Here is a 19,323-nt window from a genome sequence, read left to right on the forward strand (position 1 = left end):
GGGTTTGATTCCTTGGTACCACATACTTAGAAAAAGCCAGAAGTGGTGCTGAGGCTCAAGTGGTAGAGCTCTAGCCTTGAGAAAAATTCAAGGACAGTGCTCAGGCACTGAGCTTAAGCCCAGGACTGGCATGCATGCATAAATAAATAAGCAAGCAAGCAAGCTAGCTTTTATTTAAGCAGATTTACTGACAGGTGAGCTTGTCCAGAGGAAGGTACTGGGGGAAAAAAATTAATTTGGGATTAAAAACTGTGGTGCGGAGTGCTGTACCTGTAATGCTAGCTACTTAAGAACTCAGGACTACAGTTCAAAGCCAGCCTGGGCAGAAAAGTCCATGAGACTCTTATCTCCAACTAACCACCAAAAACCTAGAAGCAGAGCTGTGGCTCGAGTGGCAGAATGCTAGCCTTGAGCAAAACAGCACAGAGATAGCAACCAGGACCAGCAGAAAGGCAGAGGCAGAGAGGGAGGGAGAGGGAGAAGGGGAGAAGGGGAGAAGAGGAGAGGAGGAGAAGAGAGAGGAGAGGAGAGGAGGAGAAGAGAGAGGAGAGGAGAGGAAGAGAGAGAGAGAGAGAGAGAGAGAGAGAGAGAGAGAGAGAGAGAGAGAGAGAGAGAGAGAGAGAGAGAGAGAGAGAAAGACAGACACACACACACACGAACATAAAAGACTGGGCTGGAGGGCTGGGAGTTTGGCCTAGTGGTAGAGTGCTTGCCTAGCATACACAAAGACCCAGGTTCAATTCCTTGGTACCACATACATAGAAAAAAAACGCTGCAAGTGGTGTTGAAGCTCAAGTGGTAGAGTTCTAGCCTTGAGAAAGTCCAAGGACAGTGCTCAGGCCCTGAGCTCAAGCCCAGGACTGGCAAAAAAAAAAAAAAAGACTGGGCTAGAGATGGCTCATATGAGCAAGTAAGGTGATCCAGCACAATTTCAAGACCTAGTTCAAGAAAAATAACCAGTTAAGAATCTAATTCAAGGGGCCAGGAGTTTGGCCTAGTGGTGGTGTGCTTGCCTAGCATGCACGAAGACCCGGCTTTGATTCCTCAGTATCCCATACATAGAAACAAGCTGGAAGTGGTGCTGAGGCTCAAGTGGTAGAGCTTTAGCCTTGAGAAAGTCCAAGAAGTCCAAGGACAGTGCTCAGGCTCTGAACTCAAGCCCAGGACTGGCAAATAAAAATAAATAAATAAATAAATAAAGTCTAATTCAAGCCAGACTTTCTTAAAACCAACATACTAGGTATGTCTATGCTAGGTGGGGCGGTATAAGCCTTTAGTTCTATAACTCAGAGGGCTGAGGCAGAAGGATCACAAGTTCAAGGCCAGATGAGCTACAAAGCAAGGACTATAAAAAAATAATCTTAAAAGAAATCTAGTTTTTTTTTTGTTTTTTTTTTTTGTTTTTTTTTTTTTTTTGGCAGTCTTAAACTCAGGGCCTGAGCACTGTCCTTGGACTTTCTCAAGGCTAGAGCGCTACCACTTGAGCCTCAGCACCACTTCCGGCTTTTTTCTATGTATGTGGCAACCAAGGAATCGAACCAGGGTCTTCGTGCATGCTTAGGCAAGTACTCTACCACTAGGCCAAACTCCCAGCCCTAAGAAATCTAGTTTTTTTGTTGTTGTTGTTTTTTTTGCCAGTCATGGGCTTGAGCTCAGGGCCTGAGCCCTGTCCTTGGACTTTCTCAAGGTTAGAGCTCTACCACTTGAGCCTCAGCACCATTTCTGGCTTTTTTTCTATGTATGTGGTACCGAGGAATCGAACCCGGGTCTTCATGCATGCTAGGCAAGCACTCTACCACCAGGCAAACTCCCAGCCCTAAGAAATCTAGTTTTTAAAAAAGAAAAGTCTAACCATGACATGTGAAAGGGTATCAATGTGTGGGAATTAATGCACCATTTATCTGGCAAATATCATGTAACCCATCTATTAATTACAATAAAAAATATATTAAAAAAAAGTCTAAACTTAGAAGGGAATACATGTTAAAGGGAATCTATGATACTGAATTTTATTCATAACAGATTCCTATAAAGTATGTCTATAGACCATGACAAAAAAGAGACGAATTCCAAACTGCTACTGTACCTAGTTAGGGTTTTTTGCCAGTCCTGGGGCTTGAACTCAGGATCTAAGCGCTGTCCTTGGGCTTTCTCAAGGTTAGAACTCTACCACTTGAGCCACAGCACCATTTCCAGCTTTTTTTAATGTAAGTGGTACCAAGGATTCAAACCCGGGTCTTCATGCATGCTAGGCAAGCACTCTACCACTAGGCCAAACTCCCGGCCTGCTGCTGTACCTAGACCTGATAGCCCGAGTGTAACTTCACAGGGAAATGCTGAAAGCTACCAAAAGGCAGGCACAAAGCAGTGACAACTTTGAAAGGAACTGTGCTTCTGCTCAGACAATTCACACACCTTGAAATTGGCCTAACCTAAGCAGGACTAAAGAACTAGGTCCAGAGGGAAGGGGTGGCACCCAACACACCCACTAAGAGACAACAACATCGATGACTTGAGTGGCAATCCCCTCTGCACCAGCACAGGTGGGTAGCAGACACTATCCCCACCCCCTACTTCAAAGGCCTTACCAAAGCACATCAACCTTAAGATCGAAACAGAGGCAAACCCAACGAGCGTGTTTACAGTCCTATGGGAACTTTCTCCAGGTTAGGAAGTTTTGCCTTTGCAAAGTGATTTTGGGCACCAAATGCTCTCATGACTCTGAACTCACAATGAACATTTTAAAAAGCACTTCAACGTGCATTTATCATTACAGGGCAAAACTAAACTTTAAACTACACCGAACAAAGGCTTACATTATCTTTGGGAAAGTGAGTCTTCATAATAAATACATTCTAATCGAAACGTAATAAATAAGGCAGGCCAAGCTAGGCATGGTGGCTCGTGCTTGTAATTGTAACTACTCAGGAGACTGAGCTCTGAGAATCATAGTTTAAGGTCTGCCCAGGCAGAAGACTCTCATGAGGCTATTATCTACAATTAACCAGCAAAAAGCCAGAAGTAAAGGAATGATTCTAGCGGCAGAGCACCAGCCTTTCGTGAAAAAGCTTAAGTACAGGAGGCCCTCAGTTCTAAGCCACAGGACCAGCACAAAAACAAATAAGAGTTCCAGGCCAACCTGAATTACATAAAGACACCTGGTCTCAAAACAACAACAACAACAAAAAATTAAAGTTCTTTTTTTATTTTAATCAAACAGGAACTTACTTCCATAGCTTGGGCTCACTTCAACTTTCTGAGTGCTGTGATTACAGGACTATGCCACCATAGCTAGCCATAAATGTTCCCTTTTTAAAGACATAACTACTTGCTGTCACCCTACTGCCATCCAAAAGAACTTGCTTTTATTTCTAATGAAACTCCAGGCACTCATAACAGGATAAACTTTACAGCTTGCTACTATACCTGACAATGAATACTGTTCATTCTAAGCGAAAGCCCCTGTATTAGTCACAACACACCTGCTTATACCTTAAGAAAAATAAGAATACAAAGTGAGTACCACCCAGAGACGATCACATCAACAGTATTTAACAGCTGTAACAAGACAAGTTCATTATACAAACAGTAGAACAGAATTTTTTTTTATCAAAAGAAATAGAAACAGAATTTGTCAATCAAAAAGAATTCGTAATAGGCATGAATGCTTCTCCACTCCACACAAAAGGAGGACACCTTCTCCCCTCCCGCAAACACCTTGTTCTTCTGCACTCGGGATCCAACTAAGGCTTAGTGTGTGGTAGGCAAACACCCCACCCCCGAGCTGCATCTCCAGCCCCCAATTTGTCTTCTTTTGTCTCATTCTACTTTTAGATATTCTAAGTACACTAGTGGTCTACAACCGCTCCGGTAGCAATGCAGCTCAGTGAGTAAGCCCGCCTGTCTTGTTTCATTCGGCAGGCTGGCTTCCACCTCCACTCAACCTGCATCTGTTAGACTGTACCTGCAATCTTTATGGCTACGGGATCCTCTGAAACTGGAACGAGCCCTTCTTTGACTTCAACATGCTTTTCAGAGACCAGGGGAGATGGGGCAGGAGGGGAACATTTAGTTTCCACAAACGCCATAGGCGAGGAGGAAGAGGGCTTAGAATCATGAAAGAGGCTGGCCCAGGACTTGGCAGGCTGACTAATGGGAATGGCGCCCGACGCAGAAACCGCGCTTTCGGCAGAAGGGGACGCACTCCCAAGCTTAGCAGGGTCTGAGTCTATGCTCTCTATGGTGTGCAACTCCACCCCGTTGGCAGCTGTGCCCTCGCCCGAGGATTCAAGTATTTGTCCATTAGCAACTGGAAGGTCCTCAGTAGTACAGGGGCCAGTGTAGGGCTGGGCCACTGCTGTCCTTAGCAGGCTGTCTGCAGGGAGGGAGGGCTGCTCACGGTCAGTCCCATGGCAGCCCTCAGGTGGCCCTGCAGTCCTGGCATCGCCACCATTGAGTGCTCCGGGGAAAGGACCGTCAGGCACAGTGTCACTGATGAAGTCCATGGAGTTCTGGGGGCTGTTACAAGTCCTGGGCGTAACCGACAGCAGCACCTCCCCTATAAAGTCTGTGTCCTCCATGCTGACGCTATTGGAAACTGTGGAGTTGGTGTGGCCATTGACCAGGGCTTCTGAGGAAATACTCTCATCGCCGCCATCTTTCAGGTAGCTGTAATACCCAGGTGGCCGCTTCTTCTTCTTTTTGCGCTCCCTTTGTCCAAGGCCACCTGAGACGTCACTTTCCAAGACTTCTGCCTCCACATTAGAACTGCTATCCAAAACCAGGGCAGAGCCTGGGTACTGGCAGTCAATGGAAGTGTAGTTGGCATCTTTATCTATGCCATCAGGGGTCTTTTTGGAAGTTGTACAGCCAAGAATAAACTCAGGTGCCTGAGGATTCAATGTGCTTGAAATACTGTAGCTGGGAGTTCTTGGCAAGGGATCACTGGGCTCAATTACTTCATTAACACCAAACTCAATTCTCTGATATTCTTGTCCTATTTAGAAAAAGAAAGACAATTAGCAAATACTCTTATTAGTTAAGAACTCAGCTCTACCAAGTATAAAAGTGCCATTAAAAGCTGGGCACAGTGGCTCACGCCTGTCATCCTAGCTACTCAGGAAGCTGAGATCAGAGCATCAAGGTTCAAAACCAGCCCAGGCACACAAGGACTGACTCTTAGCTCCAATTAACCTCTGGAAAACAGGAAGTGGGGCTTGGCTCAAGGGGAGGGGAAGTAGCCTTGAGCTGAAGAGCTCAGGGACAGCGCCCAGGCCAAGTTCAAGCCCCAGGACCCACTCCTTTCCCCCCCGCCACAAAAAGTGTCAATAAAATATTTGCTTTCTGAAAACTGAAATCTTAAAATTATTTTCTTATTAAGCTATGAAATTTTTGTGCAGAATAAATATACTGAAAATAAATAGTAGCAACATCATTTATATTTAGTTGGGAATATGAAAAACAGAAGCCTGTACTTATCTTCAACTCTGCAAGCTAAGGAAAATTTTCAGAAAGTGGAAATTTAAATAAATTTGTAATAAAAACCAAGCAGTGGCTGGGAACTGGTGGCTCAAGCCTGCAATCCTAACTACTCAGGAGGCTGAGACCTGAGAATTGTGGTTCAAAGGCAACCCAGACTCTTATCTGTAATTAATCATCAAAAAGCAGAAGTGGAACTGTGACTCCAATGGTAAAGTGCCAGTCTTGAGTGAAAAGACAAAGCAAGAACATGAGGCCCTGAGTTCAAGTCCCAGTACTTCCACCCCCACCAAGAAAGGGCAGCTTCTTTAGAGGCTCTTCAATATGTCCTGTATTCATGTATGACTAAAGATCTCATCAAATTTTTAGGATAAAGGAACCATTTATTTCAAGGCATCCTTCAGGAAAACAATAGTAATGTCCCAAGAATGCTATATTACACAGAACTGAACCGATTTTGTTACGGAAGAGCACTTGAAAGGAAAACACAGATCAAGAGAGAAATCAGTTCCTCTCATTTGTAATGATGAGTACAAACCTAGGACTCTCCTGGCATAAGATTACAATAGCTCAAATCCTAGATACATAAGGCCATATAGGACGAGGCCAAATTAATAGACCTCCAGGACATGGAAACAAGAGCTTAATTATGAGTGACTGTTGTTCTTAATTACTATTTTTTTCCCTTTTCTCTTGTGCTGCCCTTTGGTTAATATCATATTGTTACAGTATCTGACTTTGTTACCTGGTGTGTGTGTGTGTATATATATGTTTATTTGAAATAGGAGGGGAAAAAAGATGAGGGAAGCGGGTGAGGAGAGGGAAACGGGAACAAAAATGTGAGAAGGGGTATCAATGTGTGAGAAGTAATGCACCTTCTATCTGAGAATAGAACTGTAACCCCTCTATACATTTCATGTTTTTTGATATTAAGCTGAGGTTGGGGTAAAGGTCATAGTCCTGACCAAAGCAAAAGATAATTCTTAGGAAAAAAAAAAAAAGATCATACCTGAAAGTTTACTTATCAAACTATTAATACAACAAAACCAGGAATAAGGCTTCAGTACCACATAAACAGAAAAGGCCAGAAGTGGTACTATGGCTCAAGTGGCAGAGCAGTAGCCTTGAGCACAAAGAGGCTCAGGGATAGAACTCAGGTCCTGAGTTAAAGCCCCTTACCGGCAGTAGTGCAGTGACAGTAGTGCAGTGGCAGTAGTAGTAGTAATAATAATGTGATCCCCCCTTACTCTAAAGAAAAAAAATTGCTATCAATGTATCTAGGGCTGGCTAGCTGTTTTGCTTCCAAGTATCACTTACTCTATGATGTCTGCCACAGGGGCCAAAATGAATGTCCAAGAGATACACAGGACATTTGTTGGGAAGGGGGCTTCCTCTCTGAGATGGAGTATGTTGTGAAATCATGTTCAAGTTAGAATGTCCTGTGCAGCGTGTACAAAATCGATTAGTTCCAGCAGACAGGGAACTTTCCATATCTCAATTCTCATTTATCAAGAGTATAAAACATTCCAGAATGTGATGACAGGGAAGTGTCTCAATGGAACAGCTAAGTATTAAGCCAGCACAGTATTAAGTTCATAACTGAAGACGGACTGAAGCAGGACAGTTCACCCTCCAGCTGAGTAACACTCACAGGGACACATATGCACCTCATAGTGGATTGTTCAGGCAGCCCAGTCTGTTAGGCTGGAGGAACAGGGAGGGCAACAAACAATGGAGAGATGGGAACTCAACCTCAGAGCTGCAAGGAGATGGGTTTGTTGGCGGGGGGGGGGGGGGGGGGGGGGGAACAAACCCAGATAAATATGGGTATGCTCAGCCGCATGTCCTTGGGGTGCTGGAAAAACTCAGAATGCAGGCAGGACCGGGAGGCTTCCCACCTAGGTAAGGAGGTTCAGAAGTTCCTATTTAAACACAGAAGCAAAAGGGCAAGACAAGGCTGTGAACAGTTTTGTAAAAAGAATGGCTCTGGATAAAAGAAAGGGAAACCTGTTTTAATCAAGCAACACAGGGTCAGTGGAAGCTGACAGGTAACATGTTAGAGAGAGGCATGAGAAAAGGCTTCTTGGGGCTTAGGAACTATCTAAAGCACACATGTGATGAGAAGCTGCTTAGGAGCTCAATCTTGCTGTCTGCAGTGAGACATAGCACAAGAGAAACAACCACTTTAAGGTATTCACTCTTTCCACAAACATGGCAAGGGTTTACAACACTGCTGGCGTATACCATGCAGCTGACATTCAGAAATGAGTGGGTTCCTTCCCATCTACGCTGGACATGATCTAAAAAGACAGTCATTACCACAAGGCAGAGCAGGTCCTGTGAGAGAAAACAAAATAACAGATGCCCAGAGCCCAAAAGACTTCAGGAGAAAGAGGCCTTCAAGCATGCCTGGCTCTACTCATGCAGCTGTTTCCAGCAGAAAAATGACAGACTGAAAGGGAAGAAGGCAGAGAATGGAAAAGTGGGCAAGGGGATAGGAAAGCTGCCGACTGAGGTGAGGTACAGAGTAGAGAGAGGATGAGGTCACTAAGCCAAGAGAACCAAGCGAACGGAGGCATGCAGGGCACCTTCAGGCACTTGGAGCACCTCTGCTGTTTGCCCATCCCGGGCACTGCTGGGACAGGATGTCCACAGACCCAGTGCCAGGAATAAGTATCTCAGGAGGCTAAGCAACCAACTTTGGGTCTGTGGAGCTTCATTTATTTTACAAATTATTCTAAGCTATTATTGAATCTGGTCTCTTGTACCACTCCTAATAATTTCAGATCTTATCATTTTAGGATGTGACTGCATAGACTTAAATCTTTTGAAGTTTACATATAAACATAAACTATAATTAGAACACTTTTACACATCTAACCATGCCAACCAAACATTATATCTAAGCCCTGACTCTCCAAGAAAATATTTTTCTTTCAGCTTCATGGGTGCCAGCAAGTGCCTTTACTTCGATCCATACTGGAAATGGTTTAGACAGACTTGAACCTGCTGTGCAGCTGTAATCCTAGCTACTCAGAAGGCTGAGATCTGAGGATTGTGGTTCAAAGCTGCCTGGGCATGAAAGACTGCAAGACTCTTATCTCCAATTAACCACCAGAAAACCAGAAGTGGTGCTGTGACTCAAGTAGTATAGTGCTGGCGTTGAGCTGAAGAAATCAGGGACAATGTTCAAATTCCCAGAGTTCAAACTCAATGACTGACACCCCCTCCCCCCCCCCGCAAAAAAAAAGCTTGTATCCTGATAAACACCATCCTAAGCAATCTATCATAAAGTTCAGGAAAGGAACAGACCAAGTTGTGAACTAGTACCTGAATTTCCACAGGGTTTGTGAAGTCTGAATGTGAACATAACTTCAGGAACCATAGCTCCAAGTTGCCCTTGGCTGTACAAAGCACACTCACTCAGAGGTCAGCCAGGCTAGACCCAGAAATGTCCTCATCAACAGAACACAGAAGCCCCTCAGAACTGGTTCATGTGGCTAAGACATGCTTACAGCATGGAGGATTGTTAAGGAAAAAAGAATGCAACAGCCATCTCCCAAACTGAACCTTGAACACCTGACATCCAGGTGTCAGCACATCTAGCAGGCAGTGATTCTGGGGTTCAATATGCTCCAGTTCATGTCAAGAATTTCAAGCTGAAGGGAAACCTGGCAGGGAGTGTGGCCTAGTGGTAAGGTGCTTGCCTAGCATGCATGAAGCCTTGGGTTCGATTCCTCTGTACCATATACAAAGAACAATCCAGAAGCGGTGCTGTGGTTCAAGTGGTAGAGCTCTAGCCTTAAGAAAGTCCAACAGTGCCCAGGCCCTGGGTTCAAATCCCAGGACTGACCAAAACAAACAAACGAAAAAAGAACCCACGGTAGACCTACCACCCAACACTCATAGACAAAAGTCAGTCATAAAATAAGAGACCCAGCTTACCATCAGGCAGGTCATCTGCAGCCTGTGTGGCACACAAAGCTGCCCCACTGTACGGAGGGAGCTGCACGAGCAATCAGAAAACAAAGTTAATTCACACAGTAAACCCCACACAAGCTACCACTGCGTTAAGGCAATTCTTTATTGGAACTGTTTCATCCACACAACTCTTCCAAGGACATCTCTTTTCCCAGCATGACACACATGGAGACTCAGGAAAATCTGAACTATCTTCATTTAACTTAAAAGGAAAAAGTGTACACTACAGGAAATGTTTTCCAATAGTCATCATTACTAAAAAAATCCTCCTCAAATGAAGAGGGGAAGGGGGAGGGAATGGGGTCTAAAGCAAAACATTAACATCAATCAGACCTAATTAGTGGGTTTAGCCATTTCTGCTATTCACAGTTAGCATTTCTGGGTATTAGAACTCATTAAAAGGCAAAAAAACTAAGCTGAATGCTGGTGGCTCAGGCCTATAATCCTAGCAACTCAGCAGGTTGAGCTCTGAGTATGGAAGTTCAAATTCAGCTCAGGCAGGAAGCCCATGAGACTCTTATCTCCAATTAATCACCAGAAAACAAAAGTGGGACTGGGAGTTTAGCCTAGTGGTAGAGTGCTTACCTAGCACACACAAAAACTGGTTTGATTCCCCAATACCACATACAAAGACAAAAGTGGTACTGCGGCTCAAGTGGTAGAGCTCTAGCCTTGAGAAAGCCTAAGGACAGTGCTCAGACCCTGCTAAAGGACTGGCAAAAATATAAACAAAAGCAGGAAGTGGTGCTGTGGCTCAAAGTGGTAGAGAGCACTAGCCTTCAGCAACAAGCGCCAGGGTCAGTGTCCAGACACTAAGTTCAAGCCACAATCAACATATAAACATACATACATACACACAGCAAAAAATAAAGATGGAATTGTAACCATAATTTTATCTACATATGAATTTGCTTAGTTTTGTCTTACCTCAACTGAAGAGCGAGGAGTCACAAAGAACTGATTGAATTCATCAGGGCTAAAATCTCCAAAAATATACTGGGGAAAAAAAGAAGAGCCATTAATCACATCAAATATGTAATCACATCAAATATTTTTTTCAGAAAAAATGCTATATATTTTGACAATCCTAAGAAACACTTCATCTAGAACCTCAAGTTCTTAAGTAAATAAATTAAGAGGCTGTGAGCTAGAATTTCTAGGGATAGGACTTTCCAATTATCACAAGAAAATAATCTTAACTTTTTCCATGAACTGCCAAGAGAAAACTGAAATTAATGAAACTTCTTTGGAAACAAATCAGTTATGTATACCAAACTTGCAGAGCCCTGCTCTGGATGGAATGCGTGGTCCAGGACCTTGGCCAGCTGGCCTTCTCTGGCTTGCTGCCTATCTCTGCTCACCTTCCTGCTGACTCATGTCCCTACCTCTATTTCCGCTTCCCTGTCACACATGGAGAAAAGCCAAACACAGGGGTCAAAGGGAGGAAGGGAAATTAAAAACTGAAAATGCTAATGATCTTGCTGGGCGTTGCTGGCACACGCCTGTCATGTTAGCTACTCAGGGGGCTGGGATTTGAGGATCATGGTTCAAAGCCAGCCTGGGTTCAAAAGTCCATGAGATCTCCAATTAACCACCAGAAAACTGAGGTCGTACTGTTGCTCAAGTGATAGAGCTCAAGGACGGTGCCCAGACCCAGAGTTCAAGTCCCAAGACCAACTAAAAAAAAAAGAAAGTTAACCATCTTGATGAATGATCTTGAAACCTATGTACTTTTTAATATCAAGTTACATGCAAATGCAACCCAGAGATAAACACATTAGACTGACACTGCCTTCTGAAAACACCTGGTAAAAACTGTACAGACAGTGGGGCGAGAAGAGAAGCAACTTACAATTTCAGAAAGTTAATTCAAGAAATATAGAAGTGGCTGGACGCAGTGGCTCAAGCCTGTAATCCTAGCTACTCAGGAGGGCGGATTGTGATTTAAAGCCAGCCTAGGCACTAAAAAGTCCTGATACTCTTATCCCCAATTAATCACCAGAAAACCAGAAGTGTCGCTGTGGCTCAAGGGATGAGGGGAGGGGGTAGTAGCCTTGAGCTGAAGAGCTCAGGGACAATGCCCTGTCCCAGAGTTCAAGACCCACAACTGACAAAGAAAGAAAGAAAGAAAGAAGGAAGGAAGGAAGGAAGGAAGGAAGGAAGGAAGGAAGGAAAGAAAAAGAAAAGAAAGGGGCAGGAGCATAGCCTAGTGGTAAGAGTGCTTGCCTTGCATGCAAAAAGCCCTGGGTTCGAGGACTGGCAAAGGAAGGGAGGGAGGGAGGGAGGGAAAGGAAAGGAAAGGAAAGGAAAGGAAAGAGAAAGAGAAAGAGAAAGAGAAAGAGAAAGAAAGAAAGAGGAAGGAGAGAGGGAGGGAGGAAGAGGGGGGGTAAGGGGCTGGGAGTTTAGCCTAGTGGTAGAGCTCTTGCCTAGCATGCACGAAAACCCAGGTTTGATTCCTCAGTAGCACATATACAGAAAAGCCAGAACTGGTGCTATGGCTCAAGTGGTAGAGTACTAACCTTGAAGAAAGCCCCAAAACAGTGCTCAGGCCCTGAGTTCAGTCTCCAGGACTGGCAAAGAAAGAAAAGAAAAGGAAATAATAGAAGTAAGCTGTACACTTGTAATCCTAGCCACTTGGTAGGCTGAGATAGGGAGAACTGAGGTTCAAGGCCAACTTGGAGGAGGAAGGGAGTAGGGGTTAACCACACAGATAGCACGTAACTCACCAACACACACACACACACACACACACACACACACACACACACACACACACACACACACACACACACACACACACACACACACGGGGCTTGGCCACCCCTTCTAGAAGGAACAGGCTACCTCAGCTATCAGAGTGCCCTGACAAGTTGGACACACTATTGTCTATGCCAAATAAAAGCCAAAATAACATACTCAGAAATAATGATAAATCCTTCAACCTATATATCAACAGATCAAAGGAAGCAAAGATGAAAGAGAAACAGCATTATGGCCACAGTATGACAGTAGAGCACACTAGAGGGCACTGGAGTACAGCACTCTAAGCTCCTAAACCAGAAATTTTATCTCATTAGAAATTCAAATAAATAGGTTACTCCTAAATTAGTATTCTTTGTCTTTAAAATGACTCATTGCAATAGGTGATCTGGTTCTGAGATAGTAAAAAAAAAAATCAGTAAATACTTTGTAGTTTCATCATCATCCTTAGTTTTCAAGGCAGCTGAACAACCATCAATTTTCTATTTGCTCTATAAATGGAAAAGCCAGGCTTGGCAGGGTCCAAATCGGAACCAAGTAACTACCAACAAAATAGCTAAGAAAACCAGGGTTCCCTGTTTTTCCAGAGATGACAAAACTCAATTTGGAAAGGTGAAGAAACATTACAGAGTAACAAACTTTATCATCTCATCTATAAAAATGATGGTCTAGGGGGCCGGGAGTTTGGCCCAGTGGTAGAGTATTTGCCTAGCATGCACGAAGACCAGGGTTCGATTCCTCGGTACCACATACATAGAAAAAAGCCAGAAGTGGTGTTGAGGGTCAAGGCGTAGAGCTCTAGCCTTGAGAAAGTCCAAGGACAGTGCTCAGGCCCTGAGTTCAAGCCCAGGACTGGGGGCGGGGGGGGGGAGATGGTCTATTGACTACACAATTTCTAAAGTTCTTCCTGGCTCCAAAAAGGCCTCCTGGACCTAATAAGAGCTAAGAAACTATACAACACCCAGCTGTAGCCTGTACCTATTATTTATAGGGACCCAATTTCCATTCCCAGCACTGGAAAAAAATATTAAATGAACATGAGTTTGGAAACTTCATTAAGTCAATAAGCTCATCAGACTAATGTCCAGTGTAGCATGAGGAACCTGGAACCAATGATGCTAAAGAAGCTGGACACAACTGACCACTGGTATGTCACTTGTAATGTGCTGTCCAGTCAAATGTGGATGACTGGAGCAAAGGGAAGAAAGAGAAGGGACTAACAGCTGACATACATAGGTTTCTTTGGGGTTAATAAAGGAATCGGGCTGGAAATTTGGCCTAGTGGTAGAGTGTTTGCCTAGAATACATAAAGGTCGGGGTTGGATTCCTAGGTACCAGTAAATATGCTAAAATCCATTGACATGCACAATTACTGAAGTGGCAGGTAAATACATCAACACAATAAAGGAGAACAGGTCAATAACTTGAGAGAAGGGAATGGGGAATGATGGAGGAGCACTCAACCTGACTTCTTTTAATAGAAATGTAAAACCAAAGAAGACATGAGGAAAGCAGGAAGGGAGGGAGGGAAAAGTACTGCTTACAGCACAGCACAGGATGCTGACATCCACTAGGCACACTATGTCTGCAGCCCTTTTGAAAGGGTAGGGTTTGGAGGACAGCCAACGATGTCCAGTCAATGCAGAACAGGAGTCTTGTTGGTGCAACCATATTCACTGAGCACCACAGGTCCACAGTGAATTGTGCACAATCATCAGAATAAATCCTTGAAGCCAGGCAGGCACTGATGCTCATTGCTAAAAGTCTAGCTACTCAGGAGGCTGAGACCAGGAAGACTGCGTCAGAAAGCTCTGTGAGACTTCATCTACAATAACTAGAAAAATGCTGTACTAGAGGGGGCACTGCGGCTCAAGTGGTCGAGTGCTACCCTTGAGCACAAAGAGACTCACCGACAGCATCCAGGCCCAAGCCCAGAAGTGGGAGGAAACAAAGGCTGTACTTACTTGAAATAGGGAAGGGAAGGGGGAAAAACAAGATGAATGGGATGAATGGGAGGGGGTGGGAGGAGGGAAACAGGACAAAAACATGAGAAGGGGCATCAATGTGTGAGAAGTAATGCACCTACTACCTGATGAATGTGACTGTAACCCCTCTATACATTATCCTGACAAAGAAAAGGCTGCACTGAGGGTGTAGTTCAGATGATACAACACTAGTCATAAGCAAGTTGGGCAAAAGCATGAGGCAATGAGTTCAAACCCTGATGCTGGTATGCATTTGATACATGACATCTCTGAGTATGTTAACAGAAGGTTCAGGAATTCCAAAATTCTCACCTCTACTGCTTAGAATGCAGGTACCAAGTGCTACAGTTTGCTACTTAATTTTGCATTTCTCTTATCTTTTCCATTTAATGAATTGCTTTAGTTGTTGAGGCAGGATCATGAGCTCAAAGCCAGTCTGTTGTGTGGGGCTTTTTGTTTTTTTGGTGGTATTGAGGACTGAACTCAGGGCCTTGCAAGTAAGCACTCTATACCACTTGAAATACAGCCCTGGGCTACACAGGTAAGAGGTGGGATGTGAAAGTTGCCAAAGGCAACCAGGCAGTGCTCCACCTTGGAGACTGTCCTCTTTAGTAGTAGGTACTACAGGACTTTGGGAGCCTGAGAAAGTCTGTAAAATCCCAGGAAGAGAGGGGAGGGAAGGAGAGGACAGAGGTGGGAGAGAGGAGGGGGATGGGAGGAAGAGGGGAAAGGAGAGAGGGAGAAGGAAGAGGGGGAGGGAGAGAGAGAGGGAGAGAGGGAGAACTGAGGGAGAGAGGAAGGAAGGGAGAAAGGGATGGAAGGAGAGGGAGAGAGGGAGAGAGAGAGGGAGAGAGAGAGGGAGAGAGGGGGAGAGGGAGAGAGAGGGTTAGCTGGTAGTGTAGCCTAGTGGTAGAGTACTTACCTAGCATGCACGAAGCCCTGGGTTAGATTCCTGGGTACCACATATGAATGTAGTGTTCTGGCTCAAATGGCAGAGGGTTAGCCTTGAGCAAAAAGTTTCTAAGGACAGTGCCCAGGCCCTGAGTTTGAGTCCCAGGACTGCCCCCCCCTCCAAAAAAAAAGAGAGTGAGATTTTAAGAAACACTGGGCAGGGCCGGGAGTTCGGCCTAGTGGTAGAGTGCTTGCCTAGCATGCACAAAGACCCAGGTTCAATTCCTTGGTACCACATACATAGAAAAAAAAAGCCAGAAGTGGTGCTGAGACTCAAGTGGTAAAGTTCTAGCCTTGAGAAAGTCCAAGGACAATGCTCAGACCCTGAGCTCAAGCCCAAGACTGCCCCCCCCCCAAAATACCACTGGGCAATTAGCCAAGGATGGTGGCTCATGCCTATAATCCTAGCTACTTAGGAGGCTGAGATCTGAGGATCACAGTTCAAAGCCACCAATTAATCACTAGAAAACAGGAAGTGGGGCTATGGTTCAGGGTAGGGCCATAGGCTTGAGCGGAAAAGCTCAGCAACAGAGTCCAAGCCCAGAGTTCAAGTCCTATGACCCATCCCCCCAGCCCCCCCCAAAAAAAAACACTGGGCAAGGGCCTGAAGTGTGTCCTACTGGTAGAATGCTTGCCTAGCATGCATGAAGCCCTAGGTTCAACCCTTAGTACAACATATACCAGAAAGGCTGGAAGTGGTGCTGTGGCTCAAGGGTAGAGCCTGAGAAAGGGTAGCCCTGAGAAAGCTCAAGGATAGAGCCAAGGCCCTGAGATCAAGCCACAAAACATACACACACACACACACACACACACACACACACACATATTCACGCACAAAAATCACCAAAACTCTAAAGTAAAACTTCATTTTTACACTCTCCTCCACTGGCCCACTGAAGACAAGGGACAACATGTGTTTTAATGATAAGATGAACATCTCTCAAAGAGTTAGGAGCTGTCTAGTATGAAGGAAATGCAAAAGACAGAGTACAGACCACCACTTGACAGTACTAAGAGTAGCAAATAAATTCACAAATAATTTGCCCTGAGTAAATTTAAATGAATGAAATAAGACTGAAATATATTGTCTATATCTATGGAAAAGAACACGATCATGTTTATGTGACAATTCAACAATGAAGATTGTTAAATTTTGCTAAACCAAAATTTAATACATAGAATCATGTATTAACTATCAGTTCTAGCTGACAAGATCCAGGACATGCAAAACATAATTTTATACAGGAATTCAGTCTTGCTCCATGTGTTTTAACCTAAAAATGTTATATTTATGGCATGTACTCAAATCAGGGGAAGATTCTCTTTTGTAGGTAAAGGTGTATAAACCTGCATTCACCATGTTCCATAAAGTGGATCTCTAAGAGATACGCTGCAGAACAAAGAGAGCTCCTCTCACCCCAGACAGGACATCCATGAAAACAGATCAATGTGACCTTCTATTTTGTACAGTTGTTTGTTTTTGCAGTACTATGAACTTGGGACTTTCTTTGTCCCTGCTAGGCAAGTGTTCAACCACACGAGCCATGCCCATATCCTTATTTTTAAAATAAGACTTCATGGTTTTGCCCAACCCAACACATCACACTCTACCCAGCTTTTTTTTTTTTTTTTTGCCAGTCCTGGGCTTGAGCTCAGGGCCTGAGCACTGTCCTTGGACTTTCTCTAGGCTAGAACTCTACCACTTGAGCTTCATCACCACTTCTGGCTTTTTTTCTATGTATGTGGTGCCGAGGAATCGAACCCAGGTCTTCGTGCATGCTAAGCAAGCACTCTACCACTAGGCCAAACTCCCGGCTCCTCTACCCAGCTTTATAGGCTGAGATAGGGTCTTACAAACTTTTTACCGGGGTTGATCTTGAACTGAGATTCTCCAGACCTCTGCCTCCCAAGTAGCTGGTATTTACTGCCTGGTTATTTTATGCTGTTTTAATATTTTCTTTTTTCTACACTCAGTTTCTTACAGCAGAGCATACCTACTATATCTGAAAGTATTCAATTAACATTTACCATACTTTTTCTTAATAGTAGCTCCCAGGAGAACAAAAGCTTGTCATAGTAAGTCTTTTAATACATTTAAAACAACTGTGCCACCGGGCTCAGTGGCTCAAGCCTGTAATTCTAGCTATTCAGGAGGCTGAGATCTGAGGATCCAAGTTCAAAGCCAGCCCAGGTATTAAGGAACGTGAGACTCTTACCTCCAATTAACCACTAGAAAATGAGAAATGAGGTTGAGGCTCCAGTGGTAAGGCAGTAGCCTTGAGCTGAAGAGCTCAGGGACATCGCCCAGGCCCAGAGGTAGGGCACTAGGCATTTAGTGTTTTGTTTTGTTGCCAGTCCTAGAGCTTCAACTCAGGGCTTGAGCACTGTCCTCCGGCTTTCTCAAGGCTAGAGCTCTACTACTTGAGACACACAGCACCATTTCTGGTTTTGTTTTTTTTCCTATGTATGTGGTACTGCCCTAGGGCGGTGGCCTTCAGTTAAAGGGCTCAGGGACAGTGTCCAGGCCCAGAGTTCAAGCCCCATGACCCACCAAAAAAAAACAAACAACAAAAAAAAAAACAAATAAAAAACCCCACAACTTTGCTAGAAGAGCCTGCCAGTACGTCTACCCAACACACAGAAATAAAAATGAAGACTGGGTGCGGTGGCTCGCTCCTGCAATTCTAGCTACTCAGGAGGCTGAGATCTAAGGATCCAGGTTCACTGAAGACCTTCAGACTCTTATCTCTAATTAATCACTAGAAAATAGGAAGTAAGGCTGTGCCTCAAGGGTAGGGGGGTAGCCTTGAGCTGAAGAGCTCAGGGACAGAGCTCAGGGACAGAGCCCAGGCCCGGAGTTCAAGCCCCCTGACCCACCAAAAAACTCCCCAAAAAACAAAAAAAACAAAACTGAGGGTGGGGAGTTTGGCCTAGTGATGGAGCATTTAGGCATGCATGAAGGCCTGGGTTTGATTCCTTTGTAGCATACACACAGAAAAAGCTGGAAATGGTGTTGGCTCAAGTGGTAGAGCTCTACCTTGAGAAAAGTCCAAGGACAGCACTCAGGCCCTAAGTTCAAGCCCAACTGACAAAAAAGAAAGTGAATAATTCTTGCCAGATGTGGTAGCTCACTCCTGTATTATCAGCTCTCCAAAGGTAGAGATCAGTAGGATCACAGTTCAAGGCCAGATTAAACAAAGGTTAGTAAGAAACAATGCTGATTAATAAGCAAGGTGTGGTCTATAAACCAATAAACCTCAGCCATTTGGGAGGCCATACATAAGAGGACTGTTAGCCAGGCAGCCCTGAAAAATAACCCTGGAAACAAAATGGGCTGGGAACATAACTCAAGTAGTGGAATGCCTGCCTAGCAAACACAGACAACAAGTTCAAACTTCAGTAACAGGGGCCAGGGGCCAGGAGTGTGGCCTAGGAAGAGTGCTTGCCTGGTATGCACGAAGCCCTGGGTTCAATTCCTTAGTACCACACACACAGAAAAAGTTGGAAATGGTGCTGGCTCAAGTGGTAGAGTGGCACTCAAGGACAATGCCCAGGCCCTGAGTTCAAGCCCCAGGGCTGGCCAAAAAAAAAAAAAACAAAAAACAAAAACCTCCAGCACCAAAAGAAATGGAGGAAGAAAGTGGTGTTGTGGTTCAAGTGGTACAGTGATAGCCTTGAGCTGAAGAGCGCAGGGACAGCAACCAAGCCCAGAGTTCAAGCCCCACAACTCACACAAAGAGAGAGGGGGGGGGAGGGGGAGAGCACATACACATTTTTTTATAAGGCAAGGACAAATGGGAAGTAAAAACATACTAGCATCAAATGATGAGAGATGAAATGAAGCTGCCAGCTATAAAATCAGGTACCAATGACTGTCTGCCTTTTAATCAAGATGTGATGAACTGGCAGCAAAACTCTAATCTTGGACTGGGAGTTTGGCCTAGTGGTAGAGTGCTTGCCTAGCATGCATGAAGAACTGGGTTCAATTCCTCTGTACCACATACAGAGAAAAAGCTGGAAGAGGTGCTGTGGCTCAAGTGGTAGAGCTCTGGCCTTGAGAAGGCCCAAGGATACTGCACAGGCTGGCTCTGAGGTCAAGCATCAGGACTGGGCAAAAAACAAAACAACAAAAACTCCAATCTTTTGTGGGTTTAGGAGATGGCCCTTA

General features: G+C 44.6%; 1 protein-coding gene across 1 annotated transcript in view; it reads right to left on the reverse strand.

Moving 5' to 3' along the window:
* Usp10 (ubiquitin specific peptidase 10) overlaps nucleotides 1-19,323 on the reverse strand; it is a 40,244-nt gene that overhangs the window by 15,400 nt on the left and 5,521 nt on the right. The window contains exons 2-4 of the mRNA XM_090357197.1: nucleotides 10,387-10,455; nucleotides 9,424-9,484; nucleotides 3,965-4,996 (exon numbers count right to left, since the gene is read on the reverse strand). Of these exons, the coding sequence (XP_090213323.1) occupies nucleotides 3,965-4,996; nucleotides 9,424-9,484; nucleotides 10,387-10,455 (1,162 nt within the window). The remainder of the gene's footprint in view (nucleotides 1-3,964; nucleotides 4,997-9,423; nucleotides 9,485-10,386; nucleotides 10,456-19,323) is intronic.

Source organism: Megascapheus bottae, chromosome 24, assembly GCF_031878675.1.
Source record: "Megascapheus bottae isolate mThoBot1 chromosome 24, mThoBot2.hap1, whole genome shotgun sequence".
Lineage (NCBI taxonomy): Eukaryota > Metazoa > Chordata > Mammalia > Rodentia > Geomyidae > Megascapheus > Megascapheus bottae.